Here is a 20567-nt window from a genome sequence, read left to right on the forward strand (position 1 = left end):
ATTAACATCACTTGTAAGTGAAATTGACATGGACTCTGCAACAAAGTTTTTTTTACTCAATAAAGATGGACACAATGAATGTGAAACTAGACATTGCCCCTTACCGGAATAATAACCCCCACCCCCCTCCCCGCCTGTTAACCCTGTACATTTGGGGACCAATGTGGACATACAATTCATATTGGACACTTTTTTTATGGCAGATTGACTGAACTTTTGACACACAATTTGCTGCCATTTCTAAAACATCAAACTCCAAACAGCAATCAGTACTGTTTTTTGTTGACAACACAATAACAGAATATGATTAATTTTTAATAATCTAACTCTCTAATTGAGTTTCATAACAATCCTTCAAGTCCTAAAGAAGGAGCTGTGGACAACACATCAGACCAAGTTTTGCAGAAAAACGCTTATGTCCACCAGCCATCATTTTTACAGTTTTTGTTGACAATATGCACATCAAAATATGGTAATCTAACAGATTATTAATGTTTCATAACAATCCTGCGAGTCGTTAAGGAGAAAAATGCCTGAGTTTAACAGCCATCATTTTAATTTTTGCCAAAGCAAAAATAATTTCGGAAAAACAGACACCTATATACCCCCAAACTTTGTTTGCGGGGGTTATAATTAACATGAAACTGGTTTAACATTTTTTTTGTATATAATAAAGACATACTTTTCCTGCATAGTGGTGAATAATAAAACCAGTGTTGATTCCTTGGTAATGATCATGTACCCCTATACCAGCACTAAGTTTCTGAAAATATATAAATCTATATAGAACTGGAAGTAGATAGGTCCAGTTTCATAAAGAATCCCAACCTGAGATTTCCTCAAATACTTTGACTCAAATTTTGACCAATCACATCACTTGAAATTGAAGATTTGAGGAAATGCTCAAAGATTTTTAGGAAAATCACAATTAGATATATATATTTTTTTTTTTATGAAATCCAGGCCAGATCTGTTTACTTAGATTTTTAACACTATGTAACTTCGATAACTATGCATTATATACAGAATAACTGCAGTTTTGTTTTATCGACAGAAAATATGACAATAAGCCCCACAGGCGGAGATGTCATATTTTGTCAAGATGTTTAAAACTGATGTAATTCTGTTTATTAGCAACATCACAGTTAATTTCATTTTCAATGAAAATTGCCAAAATTTTTCAGTATCACAGCAAATAACCAGAAAAAATATTAGGCACTAAGAACAAAGTTACCTATTTAAAATTGCAATCTGTATTGGATAAATAATAAGGAAAATTTGTAATTACTAAGACTCAGTAGAAGTAAACAACTCTGCATTCATATACAGCAGTATTACTTAATGATAGTGATTTTTGACAAAGTGTTTTAGGAGGGCATCAATGAAAAAACCAGGCAGTGGGTGACACATGACAAAATTTGTTTTTAAAAATTTTCATGTATTTTGTATCACAAACGCATCCTTTCTCAAAGTTGAATGTTGGTTTTTGATTGACTACAATGGTTAACGAGAATTAAATTACATGGAAAGCACTGACCTTCATTGAGAAGGGAGGTAACTCTTTCATTTTGCACAATTTGGTTGCTCTCTTATGGAACTGCGAAATTGTTTCTGAGCCATCCATTGGGGATTTAAAAAGTTTTGTACTATCAGAAATTCAGTGAGATAAAATTTACCAAGTGCAGTCCATATCATAGGAACTGCCTGGTTTCTAAATGGACTGTATATTTTATAAAACTGAATTAAATAATTAAATTATTTTCACAACAATATCAGCACCATGACCTCTGGTTCTATTTTTTTTTTATTTCAAGAATGAAAGAAAGACAAAAGAATTTCATAGTACCGCTAGGACCAACTAGCATTTTGAACATTTTGGAATTTTTCACTATTTTAAAATGCCTTTAATATAGTCTATACATATCAGTTTTGTCTATCAGTTCACATACCAAGATAAAAAGTGTGTGATGTATTATAAGAATTTAAAGCCTGTGCTAAAAAAAAGAAGAAAAATATCTGTTCAGTATCTTTCCAACTTCTTTAAAGTAATAACACTGCCAGGCCCATAGCCAAAATTACCTTCAGAGGTTTTTTCTTGATTTTAATAGTGTGTAACCAATTTCAAAATTGTTTGAGGAGCTTCAATAGTTTTAATGATGTCTTTTTTAATCTAAGGTGGGGGAAAAGGGGTTCATTGTAGCCTTCAAAACCCTGACTGACTGCAGGCCTAGAATTTTCTGAGACTTGACATATTTGAATATTACAAATTCTCCTCACCTGTAATAATGTCATATCAGCACCTTCTGAAACTGCATGCATAGTTGCACATACATCATCCAATATACACATAATACCTGTAGGGTTCTTCTTTGATTCAATGAGATCACAGACTATTTTATTATTGAAATATTGTATAGGTGTCCATTTTATACCTTCTTGCACATATTCTTCCTGAAATATTAAAGTGTATTTAGTAGAATCATAGAACATGCATTACTCTTTGTTAGTGTTGTTAGAAATACATGTAAGTACCATTAATACATAGAATCTATTTTTTTTTGTATCTCCTAGTTTAATTAATTATGTGCATACATGTTATGTTGCAAATTACTTAAAAAAATTACAGAATACATGTGTGGTTTACTTCATACTATTTAATTAATTGTTTGTTATATATGTGTGTTTTGGGAAATCCTAAAAATACAACCTTGCCAAATTAAATTCAAGATATTTCACAGTGAACTCCAATGGACCATATCTATGGACGTGAAAAATAAAAACAGCAAAAATATAATAACCCAATTTATAAAGCAAATTACTAAATTCTGCACGGGCAAAAAATTAGCCACTATGGAACTATTTCAATGGGGTATTCCAATTCACTAAAAACATTCATGTAAATTACAAATGGCCCAATTAATTGACAATTGACAGTATTGATCCCTCAAAAAAATGTTGATTTCATATCATAAAAACAATATATTGTTATTTCATTGTTGTTTTCTGGAGCTTTTTAATTAAAATACAAGAAATGGTTTAACTGTTTGTTAGATCATGGGATTTAAATGACTTTTGGTTGGTTAACACTGCAACATAAACCACTACTCAGCGATAACCCACTCATAGTGTGTATATCCCACAATCTAACCAGCAACAGAAAATAATCCTTAAGTACATTGCAAACCATATACATGTAAAACATGTAGAACCAAAACAAATGCAATGCCTTTACCTGTTCCGCCTTCAATGTTAACTCAATGAAAATTTGCTGTAGTTTCTCATTGACATAGTTAATGCAAAATTGTTCAAATCCATTACACTGGAAGATTTCAAAGCCATAAATATCTAGAATTCCAATATTGATCTCATCATAGTCCTTCACCATAGCTCTATTCACAGCCTAAAAACAGGTAGAAAAATATTTCAGTAAACAATTATGTAATACATGTACATTATTTTTGTTTTGCTTCAGCACTCATTTACTATTTGTTTTGACATTTTTCTTGGTAGATGTCAAGGAAAGCATAGATTTTAATCAACGACTAGTTTTTTTCACCTGCGATCTGTACATTTTCCGATTTTTCATTGGTTCTATCACAATATATTTTTAATCTCCAACTAACATTCCAGTACTTAAATCCAGCGGTGAAATTATGTTATCACAGATTTACAAAATATTTTAAAGAATTGGACAGAAAATATCTACATATAAAAACTTTCCATGTCACATCTGTGAATACTGAACAAGGGGATACACTGCAGATAAACTGTTGTAAATACCCAACTTCTCATTCAATTGTAAGGTTGATTGTCTTTACAAGAACATTCCAACTTCTTGAGATACAAATACATGAACTTACATCTACAAGGTAATCAAATAGTTTGGAATACAGGGCTTTAGACAGGGCATCCCTGGCAAACTCCGCTTGCTCCACATTAAATGTAACTTCAGTCTTTTCAGTTTTACCACCCCATTTACTATCCATTGTTCGACTTGTTATCTTTTTCTTTAAAAACTCCTGGTCAATACCAAGTAGATATGCAGGATACTCTAAAACTGTAAAATACATGCATATAAATATTTAAGTACAGCTAATTATTATAACATGCTAAGGAGAGCGCAGAGGTCAAACCCTGATCAGTTGGGGCAAGTATGGACATACCATTTTAAATCTGACAAAGCTTAGAATTTTGATTACGATTAGACATTTGACACACACACAAAAAAGAAAAAAAACTAGCGGCTAAAGGTAGCCTGAATTGCTCACCAGGTCAATAGTTTTTTTAACATTCTAAAGCTGGACTACTGACCAGACTATAATATTGTCATAAGAATCATTTAATCAATAGCAAGCATCTTAGTTATCTATCCATCCAGTTTTCATATCATAAGATCAATCTCTCATTGTAATTTTTTTTACTCTTTCAGGGCAATAACTCCAACATCGATCAACAGATCTTAATGAATATATTGGCATAGGTTGATCTCATCATGATGATCAATTGTACCCCTTGAAAACTTGGCTAAATCCACTGGTTTTAAGTTATATCTACAAAACCTCAATTTTTAATAATGGTGGCCTTGTTTTTCAGCTGATCAAAAATCTGCATAGATTGTTAAGGATATCCCAACAATCACTCTTGCTAAGTTTTGTTTCAATCCATCCAGTAATTTCAAAGAAGATTTTCAAATTTGTAAATGTAAAATTCAAGAAAAAGATAAATTTCAGGACCCTTAACTCATTCATCAACAGATCTTTCTGAAAATTTGGACATAGGTCCATCCCATCATGATCATGCAATACAATTTTACCCCACTGGATTTTAGCTAAACCTTACTGTTTTCAAGTTAATGGAAAAATTCTGCTCTTTGATCCCTATGGTCTATTTTCATAAACATTGGCCATGTTTTTTTGCCAGATTTAAAAATCTATGGACCAGGTGAGCTAAAAATTTGACCAGAACTGAAGTTGTCACTTTTTGGCTCTTACTCCTAAATGGTTCCAGCCAAAACCTGTAAAATTCACCTAAAAAACTTCCTCTTGGGATATGGCACCTTATGTTACAAAATCAAAGCGATCCATTCTCTTTTACTAAAGTTATGGTCCAAAAATCAGGAAAAAAACTTGTTCCTGGCCGTTCTTCTTATTTGGTTCAAATCACAAACCAAAATATCAATCCCAAACAATATTTTCGTGGTATGGCACCTTGTACTATAATCTATATGAGATCCATTCAATTTTACTAACGTTATTTTACAGACATAAGGAATATGTTCAGGCCCCCATCTGGCCCCTAATTTCTGAAAGGTTCAAGTCTTAACCCTCAAAATCAACCAAAGTCTTCATTTTGTGGTATGACATCTTGTGATACAATTTCAAAAAGATTCATTCACAAAAAGTTATTATCGTCTGAACATAAAGAAAATGCATGTTTCAGGCACCCTTTTTAGGCCCCTACTTTCTGAAAAGTTCAAGTCTTTACACCTGCAATCAATCCAAGTCTAACCATTGTGGTATAGAATATTGTGAAGCAATAATATCCCTATGCTTTTACTGGAGTTATATAGTTAAATTCTATAAAGTGTCCCTTTTTGGCCCAATTCTATAATGATTATGGCCATAACTCCTAAACTCAATACCAATCTTCCTTTCGTGGTTTGGAACCTTGTTACAAAGTTTTATTAAGATCAACTCAAGTGTTTATGGACAACTAAAATGATGACATGAACAATGACGACACAGACAACGACAGCACCATACCAATATAGACAGACTCTTAAGCAACAGTGATTCACATTTCTCTGGAAACACAAACTTTTTTTTTTGAATGACCAATTAAATTGGTAAACAACAACTGATAATACCTTATACAGTAAACAAAGCAGCTACTGTTTAAGTGTTTTTTTTTTTCCGCATGTGGCAAATTTCGTGATTTTCTTCAAAAACTTTATTTTCCAAATGTAATTATTACTGCAGACAAAAAGTTTAAACAATACGACAAAGATGAATAACTCTACTTTACCTTCATAAATATTTCACCTGAATTAATTTTTTTGTTTCAACTTTGACCGTAAATATAACGAAAATTATATCACCACTTAAACGATATTTCCCTGCATTGAAGGCTTTCCTGGCATGTCCACATTTTCTCAAAATGTTACTGTTTCCCCTCTTTTTTCATGAAGTTTTGAGATACCTACAGTTACTATTATGAACTTTGGCATAGTTTTGTGATACCTACAGTTACTATTATGAACTTTGACATAGTTTTGAGATACCTACAGTCACTATATGAACATCGGCATAGCTTTGAGATACCTACAGTCACTATTATGAACTTTGGCATAGTTTTGAGACACCTACAGTCACTATTATGAACTCTGACATAGTTTTGAGATACTTACAGTCACTATTATGAACTTTGGCATAGTTTCCATCCTCAGAGAACTGTATATTCCCAAGGTGAAGGACAGCTGCTATTAAAGACATAATCTCATCTCTTGTATCGTTCGGTATTCCCACGACATTCATGGCATTCTAAAATCATGAACACTGATTAATTTGTAAACATATTAGTTTTTGCCCAAAGAAAATTGTTCAATCGACAAATTGGTTAGTATTCATTAGTTTTTTTTTTTCATGATGCATATTGCAAAAACATATTTGGAGTATATTAATAATGCAATTAACCTATATGTACAAATGAATAATGTCAATATACTGTTGTACATGTATTTCAAACTTTATTTTAAAACAAAAGAATACATGAACCTGCAATTTAAAGGGAAGAAAAACAAAATCCAAGAGCCATAACTCTGTGTAAAAATATTATTCCCCAAAACACCATATTTGGTGGTGTATAATGCACACAATCATTTTTATATAGAAATAATTTTCAAATCATGGGGTGCATATTTTGCATCAATGCATAAGTCTTGGCCACAAAATTATGAATTTTTGTACAAGGAAAAAGATTGTATAATAAAAACAAACTGAATTGAAGTTGAATGTCACTCAAACAAAAGATGATTTTATCTTCAAATACATCTTCAAGTATTGAATTTTAAATGATATTTCCTTAAGACATGTTTGAATGTTTATATAACATGTTTTTGGACAAGGTTTATTAACTATTTTTCATAAAACTTATGAAACATGATAAATAGATATTAAAATGAAATAACTAAAAACCAAAAAGTATACACAACTTCCTTTTTTTTGTCAACCCTCCTTGATAAATTGTTATTGCAGCTGAAAATGAGTATATTAAAACTTATTTTGATTATTTCCAACATTTTCCATTCTTAAAAGAATGTTTTAAAAGAAAAATCTCCAAATTTGAGTAAAAACCAAACCTGGAATGTCAGATTTTCTCTACTTTTATAAGCCAATTCGTACACCCTGTGGCAATATTTATCATGATTTGAAATTAAAATTATCCAATTTAAGTGAAAAATATCAATGTCTTAAAAAATTCTACTGCTATCCGTGTCTAAAAAAAAATAATTTTCACACCTTTGACCTTCAAAATCATACTACGAACAACATATAAATGTGCATTATACACACCAAAATACATTTAACTTTTTCCGTATACGAAATTTTCAAAATCTGAAACCAAACCTGGGAATAAATTGAAAAGAAGCTAGCTTCATTCCTCCACAGCAAAGACCACTAAATTTTCAGAATCCTTCCATGCATTCTTGAAAAGTCATAAGTAATAAATGGACAAATGAATGGACTACCACAATACATCTGTCAAATGACAGATACAACAAAGAACAATTACCCTTTGCTTTGTTTTGATAGAAGGGTTAATTGGGTCTTTCACCTAAAAGAAGTTGATTTTTCACTTTTTGTCACTTTTTACAGGTTCCTTTGTTTTTTGTTGAAGAAAGAAGTGATTTTTGACAATTTTTCATTTTTTTTTGTGTCAATTATGAAGTACATCAAGGAAAATGGGTTTAACACCCCAAAGAGTTACAATATCTTTAGCAAATACTAGGTATCCTACCATTGTATCTTTAAATTCTTGTACATCATTTGTGCCATCCACTTTGTACGTTCCTGTCTGGTTCAAGTAATTATAATAATCTGGACTTGTTAAACCAAGGTTTTCTGAAGAAAAAAAATCCAATATATTCAAATACAATGTACTATTGGGCCTAAAAGTTTGTCCAAAAAAAAAAAAAAAAAAAAAATATTCAAATACAATGTATTATGAGGCCTTAAAGCTTTTGAAATTGATACAGTGAATTCATTTTTTAATTGAATGAAAAGTTGAAGTTAAAATGTCTATACAATGAATATATCTGAAAGTAAAGAATCATATAAATCACCCTAATAAAATGGACATTGTTTTTTCATTATAGCATTCAAGTGCAGATAACTGAGGTGCAAGTATTGAAAGACTGGTTATCTATCCTTAAAACAAATTTTGACTGCATTCCATTGATATTTTCCCAAACCACCAGAGGAAAGATTATTTGAAGCCTTTAATTAATTTCAATACTCTAAAGCATTCTCAAGCAAACCAAAAAGACAAAAAAAAAAAAAATATGTGATCTTTTGAGCCATAAATTATTTTCTGTGTTATTTCCCACTTACGTTTCATTTGATCATCAGCCCCAAAACAAAGCTGATAAAAAATGTGGAAGTTTCTCTCATTGGAATTCTGTGTAACAACTCTCGACTGGAATAAAAAAAAAACGTTAAATGCATAAATGCATTTTTTAAACTATAATTAAATGCTTCGCAGGGTACAGCTTAATACGACTGTAATGGTAGAACCAAAACAAATGGGACATGTTTGGAAACATCATTCAAACTTGATACAGCTTTGATTTTTTTGTTGTGGTTACACATTTGACACATGTAAGAATATGAACAGAATGTGGCCCCTTTTGGCCTCTAATTCCTAAATTGTTCCAGCCACAACCTCCAAAATCAATTCCAACCTTCCTTTGAGTGTATGGCACCTTTTTTAGTACAATTTCAAAGAGATTCATTCCCTATTACCCAAGTTATCATGCAGAAATTAGCCAAAAAAATGCTTGTTTCAGCTCCTTTTTGGACCCTAATTACTAAATGGCTCAAGTCACACCCCCAAAAGTCTCCTTTTGACTTTGTAGTACAATTTATGATAATTTTATGTTAATATTTAACATGCGTGTATAGTTAGTGCTGAACAATATTTCTAGGAAAACATAGAATGCATTCCCTTGTGAGCACATTCTGCATGACCTTTATATTTCAACTATTTGAGAGTTTGGTAATTGCTATGTGTTGTTAAGGGGATACATTTACCGTTTTAGAAGACTTGTCAATCAAGAATTTTGACAGAAACAAATTGAATTTATAAGATCCAAGTCAAGAGCTTCCAGCATTTCCAAGTATCAAGTTTGATGGTGACAATTCCTAAGATACAGCACAGTTACATTCCATTCTAATGTAACTGTTAAATAAATCTCAAGATTTGATTTTACGAGGTCAACAAATAAAGCAGAAATTGGCAAAATCGGTAAATAGACAATAAAAAAAAAGAATCGTAACAGTAAAATCTGGATTTGATATAGCAGATTTCCGCCAAAAAATGGAAGAAAATCATGTCTGAAATGTATAAAAATTGCAACTGAAAGTTTAAAAAATAATGCCTGGGTAAAAAATACATGTTTGAAACCTTTTTTTGTTAAATTGTTAAACTGTAATTATGATGTTAACCAATAAAATTTTATGTAAAAATCAGTTTTGCATGATAATTGTTATCTACATCTAAGTTTTCTTGCCTAAGTCCATATACTTAAGTTCAAACATTCTAATACGCTGCCAAGAATGATCTCCCTTTATTAAAATTTTTAACAGTTGCAAACATACCTTTTCTAATAAGAAATTAGATATTTTACCGCCATCAGGTTCACCTCCTCTACTGAACTGCATCTCGACATATTTACCCTGAAAAAAAAAAAAAAAAAACATTTTGAAATTTTTCATCAAATTATAAATACAATCCACATTTTTTATTGAAAAAAAAAAAATTTAGTTAATCAATAAGAGGAATAGAAAACTAATCTACACTCATCATATTTACTGGCTATAAGCAATAGGTTTTTGGGACATAGACAATTTGTTTTTAAAGTTCCTCCCTCCTTCATTATTTTCATTACAAATATGATATAACTTGTGAACAAAGAAATTCAAACAGAATGGCTTGAGCTTACTCTGAAACTACCCATAGTTTGTTACACATAAAAGTAGAGGATGAAAACTGGCAGAACCTTGTTGATTTGTACTTTTTTTTAATAAGAAAGTCTTTATAATGAACTTAGACAGATTTCAAACTTTCAATTAAGAAAGTTAAGAGTGTATACTTAGTTATTTATCTTAACAGAAAAAAAAGTGATTTTTGAATATATTCATCAAAATAAATATTTCTAAACATCAAAAGCACCACAAAATTTCTCGGACTTTTTTTTATAGGGTTAAGATTGTCGCATACTACACTAGTATTTCATCATTAAATGACAATCATTTGATGAACAACCTGTGATAGTAAGATGGACAATTGATGAATAGATTTAAACTTTCTTTTACTCTATAGGTACATAAATTTAAGTACCATTCTGGGTAAGAATCGGCAATTGGTAGCACATTATTTTTCTCAATTTGGTGGTTTATAACTGGAATATATTCAATAAATGTCTAAAAAATGACCGAAAAGCTATTTAAATTAATCCTGAAGCTTCTGTGATGTACATGCAGTAATTTTTTGATTTTGACTGCTTTTATAACTTTTTTCCCCAATCATTTTTCTATAGATTTGAACTATCAATATCTTGAAAAGGCAAACTTTAAAAACACTTTGTTATTTTTTGGAGATTATGATGTATAAATACTTGTACAGTGTATAATGCAATATAATCTCAGTGTTTTTTTCTTCACTTGCTGCAATTTTGCCAGATTCTTAGACAGAAAAGTACTTTAATCTGTGTTTGATAGGTTTATTGTCATTAAATCAAGACATTCAAGAGAAGATTGACTCAATCTCTTGAACATGATCATTGTAATCGCTATACATGTAGAACTTAGTGATCCACTCAGATGTTGTTCTTAGTTGTATCCTTAATATTACCCTCTTTTTATTATATTTTTTAAAAAAATTCATATTTGTAAGAATTGTTTTCAAAGCCACTAAGACTTCTCCATCTGTCTTTATTTCACTGAATGTACTGCGATATGTACAATAATTGGGATAATACTATTACTTACAAACCGACTAGAGTTATTGTTCCTGACAGTTTTTGCATTCCCAAAGGCTTCTAATAAAGGATTAGATTCCAGGATTACATCTTTTACTCTCTGAAAATATTCAATAATAAGACTTCACTTATTCTGTAGCAATAATAAGATTTGTTTGTTTGTTTGTTTGTTGGGGTTTAACGTCCGAGCAGCAATATTTCAGCTATATTCAGACGATGAACATGAAATGGATGATTAAATGAACATGAAATGAAAAAAAAAGGATGGGACACAAGGATAATAGGGTCGACAAATTTTGATTGCCACTGGAAAAAGGGGGGATGGGTAAGGTCGGGCAATTTAGCCTCCTGTGGCGGAGCGCAAAGGTTCCTACTCCTATCGAATACCACAGCAGGGTTCTTTTACGTGCGAGAAAAGTGGCATCTTTCCCAACACGGTGCACCACTATGGTTTGCGGTCAGGTTTTCCGTATTATAGCCTGACAACCCCAGCATGTAACACGCCAGGGGTACCCCATTCCACCACCTGGGGCACACATCCCAGTTGCTCTGTGGGCAGAGCGCCTAGCCCCCGGCTAGGTTTCTGAGCACTATTTAGTTGCCTTTTACGACAAGCTTAGCGCTGCTGCAGGCCTATTCTTTTAACACCCGAACCTGCACGGGGCGCAATAATAAGAAGATTTATAAAAAGAATAATACCACAATCTCTTTTGGTTGACTCTGTAATTCTCAGACAGTAATCAAAACAAGATATTATTTGAATTCGTAATTATTTTGGATTTAAGATAAAAGTAAAAAAAAATAAAATGTAAAATTTATCCCTACTAAAGGGGTTAGTCATGCTGTCATGAGAGTTACTAAGTTTTCCTTGCCATTTGTTATCTAACTAACCTTATCCCTTAGCCATGCTGCCATGAGAGTTACTAAGTTTTCCTTGCCATTTGTTATCTAACTAACCTTATCCCTTAGCCATGCTGCCATGATTAACTCCCTTAGTAAGGGTTAGCTTCACAAATTATTTTTTTAATCATTTTCTTAACTCCAAAATAATTCTTAATTCAAATAATACTTTGTTTCAAGGGAACCAAGATTCTAGCGGAAATCAAAAGAATGTTATCCAGATACAAAGACTGCCAATTAAAGAAAAAAACATTACTGCATCATGGATGTATTACTAGGAGCTATAATATCAGGGCCTGTTTTCATAAATATCTCAAACATAGATTTTTTTATGCAACTGGATCCAGAGTTGTTTTTATGTAGAGGATTTGTTTACTTAGCAACTGTGATGATGAAAGTTCTTGGATTAAGAGGGCGGAAATATTTTAGAAAATACAACAGGCTCCAAGAAGCCTGAATCATTCACCTGGTTAAATTTTTGCTTTTCAAGGCCAATAACTCTAACAAAAAATTGTCCCACAAATTTTGACTCCATGAAGACTTTAGTAGGACTTATCATGAGGATCATTTCATCAATCACAAGTTTCATTCAATCTATTACAATTTTCAAGATATTGACTGAAAACTGCAAAAAGATTTAATTTTTTGCCTTTCAAGGGCTCTTACATTGAGTCATCTGATAACTTTGATCCCTGGAGACTTTTGTAGGCCTTATAATAAGAATCATTTCAGCAAGTGAAAGTTTCATTCTATCAATCATAGTTTTCAAGATATAGGTTGGAAACTGTAAAAAAAAAAAAGGCATTTTTCACCTCTAAAGGACAATAACCCTTACATGGAGTCGTCTGACAACTTTGATCCCTGGAGACTTTTGTAGGCCTTATAATATGGATATATCAGCAATTGAAAGATATTGGCAAAACCTAACAGTTTGGGAGATAAATGCAAAAATCTGCTGTCTGACCACTATGTTCTATTTTTAGTAATGGTGGCCATGTTTTTAAACGATCAAAAATCCAAACAGTCATTTTGTTAAGGATACCCTAAAAAAAAATATTAACTTTCATTGAATCCTGTAGAGTAGTTTTTGAGAAGAAGATTTTTGAAAGAAATAACATCAAAAACAGCAAAAAACGTCCAAAAAGTGCAGTAACTCCAACATGGGTCAACAGTTTTTCACAAAAATTTAACCACAGATAGATCTCATCATGCTGAATACTTTTACCTGTATCATTTAGCTAAACCGAACAGCTTTGGAGATATATTCTACTTTCTGACCCCTATGTTCTATTTTTAGTAACTATGGCCATGTTTTTTCACCAATCAAAAATCAAAACAGTCATTTTGTGCAGGATACTCTAAGAAACAGGCATTGTAAGTTTCATGGTAATCTATTTAGTAGTTTCTGAGGAGAAGTTGTTTGAAGAAATCGTTAGATGACAACGGATGCCAAGTGATGGCAATAGCTCACATGGTCTACGGCCAAGTGAGCTAAAAAGCATATTGACCATGAATAGATTGCTGTTTTTGTACAAGTATTTAAAAATTCCTAACAATGAGCACACAGAGAAAATACCTGCAACAAGGTAAAATGTCAAAATTTCAACCAATACATGTAACTAATTACTGGTATTTCATCTCAATTTTAACTTGTGGGTCTGAATCAAAGTGCTGTTAGCACTGGAGGATTTAGAAAATTGTAGCATGAGCAAAATATCAAAGAATACAAAATGAAAATAAAACTGAGATCATACATTGTATTTTTCATATTATTTGGAACTTTTTTCCTAATACATATAAACTGAATGTCAATCAATACTACAGATTTCTGTTTATAAGCGCTTTGTAATCAATACTTAAACAGAATCCAACATAACACACATTTACAATTTTCGTTAAATTTCACTTTTTTCACAAATGTTTAAACCTGTCCAAAAGTTAGTTTGCATTTACATTCAACAACTATATTAACAAATATTTATCTTACATTGTAATTGAACATAAATAAAACCAAACTCAGCTTAAAAAAATAATTTCCTTCATGAACATAAGATTAAAAAAAAAAATTGACACTTTTTATCAAAATGAATTTTCCCGCCAATTTTACTTGGTTAAAATTACTGCTATTCACTTCCTGTTTATTAATTGGTAAATATTAAAGCTAGATTGGAGATTTTTTAATGATTAATGTGTTAAATGGAAAATGCTCAACATATTTAATACTTCTTGACAAATTACTGCAAGAACTAAATTCTCTGTATGCAAATTTATTATTACAACAAAATATCTTTCATGGCCAAACGAGTCCCGAAAATCTTCAGTTGATTTGAAACCTAGATCTTAATTTTCATTGCAGATATAATAGAATATTATTGAGGTGAATAATTGCCAGAAACATATTTAATGGATATAAAAGAGGTTTTGAATGATATAAAAGGAATTACGTTTGCACTATATTTTTGTGTAGTGATCAGAAATATAAGGAAAGTTCCAGTGGTAAACCGGCGACATAAGGTATTTTGATCCTTAAGGATCAAAACCCCAAAAAGCAATTATCACATAGAATTCTAAAGATGTCCCAAAAATCTGTATAAATAAGATATGTTTCACTGAGTTATTTCCACAAATTAGGAAAATGCAAGTTTAAACATTTATGTATTTTGAGACAAAAATAGTGATTCTTTATAAAACATACATATACATGCCTTAAGCAAATTTTTTCTTAAAAACATACAGTTCAAAAACCAAAAATGGACATGCATAATCTTCTATATGAAGAAAGATCAATTTTTAATTGAGAACAGAAAAGAAGATTAAAGACTTCCTGTGGATTAGGTTTATTAAAATAAAAAAACATGGCAAGAAAAATGTGAATTATATAAGAATCAGTTCATTCTGTACAGTGAAACCTGTGTTATCTGATTCATGGATAAACCAGAAACCAGTCTAATTCAAACATTATCTGAGGTCAAGTTAAGTCAGTTTCAATAACCTTCAAACCTGCACGAGAAAAAAAAAGAAAACAAAAACATCAGTCCAAACATCAGTCCAAAAACAATTTGTTTTTGGCCAAAAACAATATAAGGATTGTTTCCTGCTACCAGCAAGAAAAAAATAACATATGTAAGTCTGGAAATTTAATTTTTCAAAAAATGTTAATGGGGAAACAATCTAGACTTTAACAGTGCTTGAGCCAAAATGGCCATGAAATGTTTAGGGTAGGCACACAAAAAAGGATAGACAGGGTAGCAGGAAACAGACATAATATTTTGGCCTCAGGAGTCACTGTACTTATTAAATATGTACATGTACTTATTAAAATGCTAGAACCCAATAATTCTTACCAAAGCCTGATAAAAAGTAAATTTTCAGTATATTAAGAGGTCAAATAAATAAAAGCTAATAGCAAGAGTCTACCCAGTGCCAAAAATAAATTTTACTATCATGACTACACTGAATGGGTTATTTCTACATGTATATTTTAGAGATGGCAAATGTAGACTTGTACACAAATAGGGAACAAAATATAACAGTCTGCAAATTTTGAAACTTTTCATTAAACTTATGACTCCAACACTCTGGCTATGAGAAAAAAAAAATAACTGTGTTTTAGTTTGTCATTAAGATTTGGCAACATGGCAGTCACAATACAAAAACATAACAAACATGGTCTGCAAAGGAATACGACCATTAAGGCTAGCATTTGACCAAATGTAGATATATCACTAAAAAGTCAGAAATTCATGATCTAAGTTTGATTGAAAGCTGAAGTGAAAAATGTATTTGTATTAATCATTTCAGGCACTAAATTGGGGCAGACCATGTATAATAATTGCAAATATATTACTTACAATATTTATATTACTGATATTTTTATATTTTGAAACCACTGGGTCTATCCCCTGTGGGTGCATCACAGGTCCTCAAGGGTATTCACTAACCCAGATGTCAGACTTATTTGAACTGAGCTACATGTACATGTATATACCCAGTATCATATGCTACATTGTATTTTCCAAAATTTGCTTTATTAAAAAATCGGAAACCCCAAAAACAGTGAAGTTTCATTACTTGTATTAAACATCAGGCTAAAATATATTAGCTCCTTTGACATACTATTATGATATTTTTGGTTACGAATACGTCATGTACAATGTATAGTATTATTATTGAATCTTAAAATTCCCATGTATTCAGTTTTTAATACTGCTGATCATGTGTACAGAACACTGAAATTTGCAATATTTACATGATTTTAATTTTAATTTTCACAACACAATATTTGCATGTTGGTTTGACAGGGCACTCTTATTTCCTCTATGTTAACAATATTTACCTGTACTTTTGTTCCGCCACCTGATACTTTGGTAATAAAACCCATAATAAACTTAGCTGCTACAGTCTTTCCTGCACCACTTTCACCACTGTAAACATTAAAATATTGCAATATATCTATGAATTAAAGGAGGTAGACTTGAGGTAAGGGACATAACTCTGGATTTCAAGAGTTATGTCCCTTACCTCAAGTAAGTAACTTTGCATCATATTCAGTATCAAGCTTACATTTGAAATAAATAAAAGTTACTTTGATGCTTAGAAGAGCAGTGATGTAAAATGCCTTACACAAATGTTCCAATGCTTTGTAAGAGTACTGTCCCCTACCCCAGGTCTACCTCCTTAAAATGCCATTCACGTTGGAAAATGACATGTAATGATGCAACCTACTTTCGTTATACTACAAAGCCAGTATGTAATGTGTCAATTTTTACAAAAGTACGAAGTTCAAAAGCAACCTGTTTGTGTTGATACAATGCAATGCAAAGATAGTGAGCTAAAAAAGTTTCTTAATCTTTCTGTTTTTTTTTAAATTTGACAACTGAAATTTCATAGCCCTTCTTTAACTTAAATGACTAATAATTTATCTTAGAATTATATATAACTTCAGTATTAACACAGCTTTATAGTTAAGGTATTTCTTTTATAACTTAAGGACTACCATAGACCTGTAATTACAGGGCCCAGTTTCTTACAATTGAAATTTTCCTAAAATTGTTCATCAACTCAAATTTCAACCAATCAAACCACTTGAAATGATTTGAGGAAAAAAACCAAAAATTTAAGTCGTCTTTCCAAAGGTTTGTCGGACTGTCGGTTATCACTGGTAAAAATGTGATAGGACCGGTAAAAAAATTCGGAACGCCAGACCGGAAGTCTGGAAAATTTCCAATATTAGTCATTCTTGATTCAGGTCAAAATGCATGGTAAAACTTTTTTTGATCCTGAAAATAGTATGTCATCACAGGACCGAATGTCCTGAAAAAAAAAAAATGAACCTTTGGAAAGACTTTTTAAGGAAAACAATATGAGATACCGGTAATTATCTTACTATCGGTGATAGTACATCACTTGTAACTATGTTGTCAAGTCAATTCATTCTGACTACTCTGATAAAATAGTTGAAATAAAAAATAAATTATAAGCTTATCCTTTCAAAACGCTATCAAAATGGACTTGGTTATAGGGGTGTAACGATACATTTTTGACGGTACCAGGATACATTTTAGGAGAGACATATGCCCTTCATGGGCACTGCCATGTTTTACAAAACAAAGCCACTTATGCACAACAGGAAATAAAAAGTAAGGATCTGATCCACCATTTCATTTAAAATAAAACATTTAAGCAATATTTAATTTTTTTTCCCTTGGTCAGTAAAATAATGCTAGCTGTAACACTAATTCCAATAAATTTTAGAAAAGAATAGCACAGTGTCATTAGTATCGTAGGTGGCCACAATGTACCCTGAACTGAATCGTCCCAAAAAATAATGTGATTTCGGTACATGCGGTGAATTGTTTCCCCCTTACTTGGTTATCTACCGGTTGTTTATTTTCACCTAAACATACATTCCTATCCTAACTCAACCTCAGATACACCATTTAATTCCTCTCTAATTTATTTAATTCTGGCCCATTGCCACAGAGCAAATGAAGATGAATCCAACTATTTCATTAACTATACCTGATAATGACACACTGGTTCTCCATATCAATAAGCATGTTTCTGTACATGTTATCAGCCAAGGCATAAACGTGTGGTGGGTTCTCATATTGGGCCTGAAAAAGGTAATGAAATACCACTACAGCTAGTAAAATAGCAAACTTTAGGGAATGGAGATGATGTTCCCTTGACAAAATGACTATTACATAATGAAATGTCTCAGGTAGTCTACTGGAAAATTGACATTTTCAACTTTCTAGTTAAGACATGGATTCAAATAGCTATGGAATAACAGACATATTAAATCTCCTCATCAATTCTCCACTTGATTTCCTCCATGCAAGACATTTCACCAGGTAAAGGACCTTCAACCAAGAGGAAACCAACTCAAAAAGTATAGTGCATGCAGACTAAAAAAGTATAATTAGCTTGATGAGTTTTCTACAGCATGAATCACCTTGAAATTTTATATAGACTGGTACTTAAAACTTAAATTTTACTGTAAATTGGTGATGGGGAATCAGATTGTATATAAGAAAAGTCCAAAAACATTTCAGATTGTACATTGTATCAACAGGGGTCTAAAGATGGTTCCTCGGGCATCTCAATTTTCCTGATTTCAAATACATTGTAATTGGTAGCAATCTTTTATTAGTAACAATATATGCAACGTCTCAGAATATGATAGAGGGAAGATAATGTTAACTTATAGAAGGGTCTGAAAAATTCCCGACGATGTTAGAACTGTCAAATTAACGAAGCAAAATTTTTGGTCATCCCTCCGCGAGACTCGAACTCGTACTGCTGTGACATCTATGGCAACACCGCCTGCAAAAAGTCCAGCATCCTAGACCACTCGGCCAGCTAAGCTATAAAAATACAGCTTTTGCTGGCCGGGTCATTCCTCCTCGTAAGATTAACCTAGGGCTGTAACTTAATACACGATGTATGGTAGTACGGGACAGTTCATCTAGGTTGTATTATGTAGGATAGAGGATCAAATTAACAATACATGTCACAAATCAATATTATACCGATGGAGCAGCGTAGTGAATAGAGTCGCCATATTTTGAGACATTGTATAATACTGATTTGTTTCGACGTGTATCATTAATTTGATAAAAAATTTTGCTTCATAAATTTGACAGTTAGAACTTTTAGTTGTAGTTTATCATAAATTAATAGATTGCACTTTATGTACTTTACAATAAATTCTCACTATAATTACTCATCAATATATTGGGTGTTCTCCTAGTGAAGTGTTTCTTTCCAAATGGGAAACAGGAAGAAATAATCAGAATTGTGAATCATGAAGCTTATCCACAACTTTACAGGGGAATAATGACATTCTATTTTTAAATAAAAACTTACTGCTCCTTGATATAGCTCAACTTCTCTGTCTGTAAATATGTTGATCTGTTTGAATGGATTAACGGACACCAGTACAGGTCCTATATATGTCTGTGGTCAATTTAAGGAACATACATGTAAATTATTATCAATAGTCGTTCATCTCGACTAGTTTAGCATGGTGCTGAATCAGTCTTCATCTGCTCAGAGATCTAATAAAATCTTTTATGATTTGAATTCAAGAGGGTGTCCATGAAAAAAACTAGACAGTGGGTTGCACATGACAAATTTTGTTTTCAAAATATTTTCATCCACTTCATATGACAAATGCATCCTTTCTCAAAGTTGAATATTGGTTTTTGATTAACTGCAATTGTTAAAGAGAAAAAAATATATTGTCTATAGTCACTTTATTTGCACAGATAATAATCTCTTTCAGACACAAATTTATCCAGTTCACTACCTGTGTACTGGAAAACAACAATAGATGCAAAAGTCGTATTTATCATGCAATGCTATTTAATCACCAATGGAACACGTATAATCATGCTGCAATAGAAGAGGGAGGTGCAGTGCACTACCAAACCTAGATTTAACCCACTATTTGGTTTGAAATGCCTGTACCAAGTCAGGACCATTGCCGTTGAAGTTGCTCCAGTTCTGTAATATCTATTTTGCCAGATTTGTTTTGGACTTGATTTGATTATAGACGAGACTAGTATTCGATACTTTTGTTATTACCCTTATTTAAAAGTAAGTACTACTGAGATCGCAGAGGTTTTTTTTTAATTTTGAGTGCTTTTTACATTACAATAAATGACCACCTCCATGGCAAAATTGTCTCCAAAACTTAAATTAAAACATACCAAATGAGGCAGGGGCAATAACTCTAATCGGACCTGTCAACATTCCACAGGTGCAAAAAATCACACATTGCATTGCTGATAAACATCACAAATGAGACATTAAAGGGTAAACATATGTAAACATCTTTGATGTTATCTGTCAATCACATGTCCATTTTCTCAATACACTGTGATTTGTTTACAAATTGTATGAT

At 31.8% G+C, this 20567-nt stretch overlaps 1 protein-coding gene across 6 annotated transcripts in view; it reads right to left on the reverse strand.

Annotated features, from left to right (window-relative positions):
• Window positions 1–20567, reverse strand: part of LOC148621142 (unconventional myosin-Ie-like) — a 57169-nt gene that overhangs the window by 25653 nt on the left and 10949 nt on the right. For all 6 annotated transcript variants that reach the window (XM_088575219.1, XM_088575220.1, XM_088575217.1 and 3 more), the window contains exons 3-14: window positions 19529–19618; window positions 18179–18273; window positions 16494–16581; window positions 11268–11357; window positions 9876–9953; window positions 8610–8694; window positions 8017–8120; window positions 6407–6539; window positions 3861–4057; window positions 3233–3400; window positions 2278–2451; window positions 683–763 (exon numbers count right to left, since the gene is read on the reverse strand). In XM_088575219.1, the coding sequence (XP_088431345.1) occupies window positions 683–763; window positions 2278–2451; window positions 3233–3400; window positions 3861–4057; window positions 6407–6539; window positions 8017–8120; window positions 8610–8694; window positions 9876–9953; window positions 11268–11357; window positions 16494–16581; window positions 18179–18273; window positions 19529–19618 (1383 nt within the window). The remainder of the gene's footprint in view (window positions 1–682; window positions 764–2277; window positions 2452–3232; window positions 3401–3860; window positions 4058–6406; window positions 6540–8016; window positions 8121–8609; window positions 8695–9875; window positions 9954–11267; window positions 11358–16493; window positions 16582–18178; window positions 18274–19528; window positions 19619–20567) is intronic.

The sequence above is a fragment of the Perna viridis genome, chromosome 3 (genome assembly GCF_037379345.1).
Source record: "Perna viridis isolate PV_CMFRI_1.1 ecotype Kerala chromosome 3, ASM3737934v1, whole genome shotgun sequence".
NCBI lineage: Eukaryota > Metazoa > Mollusca > Bivalvia > Mytilida > Mytilidae > Perna > Perna viridis.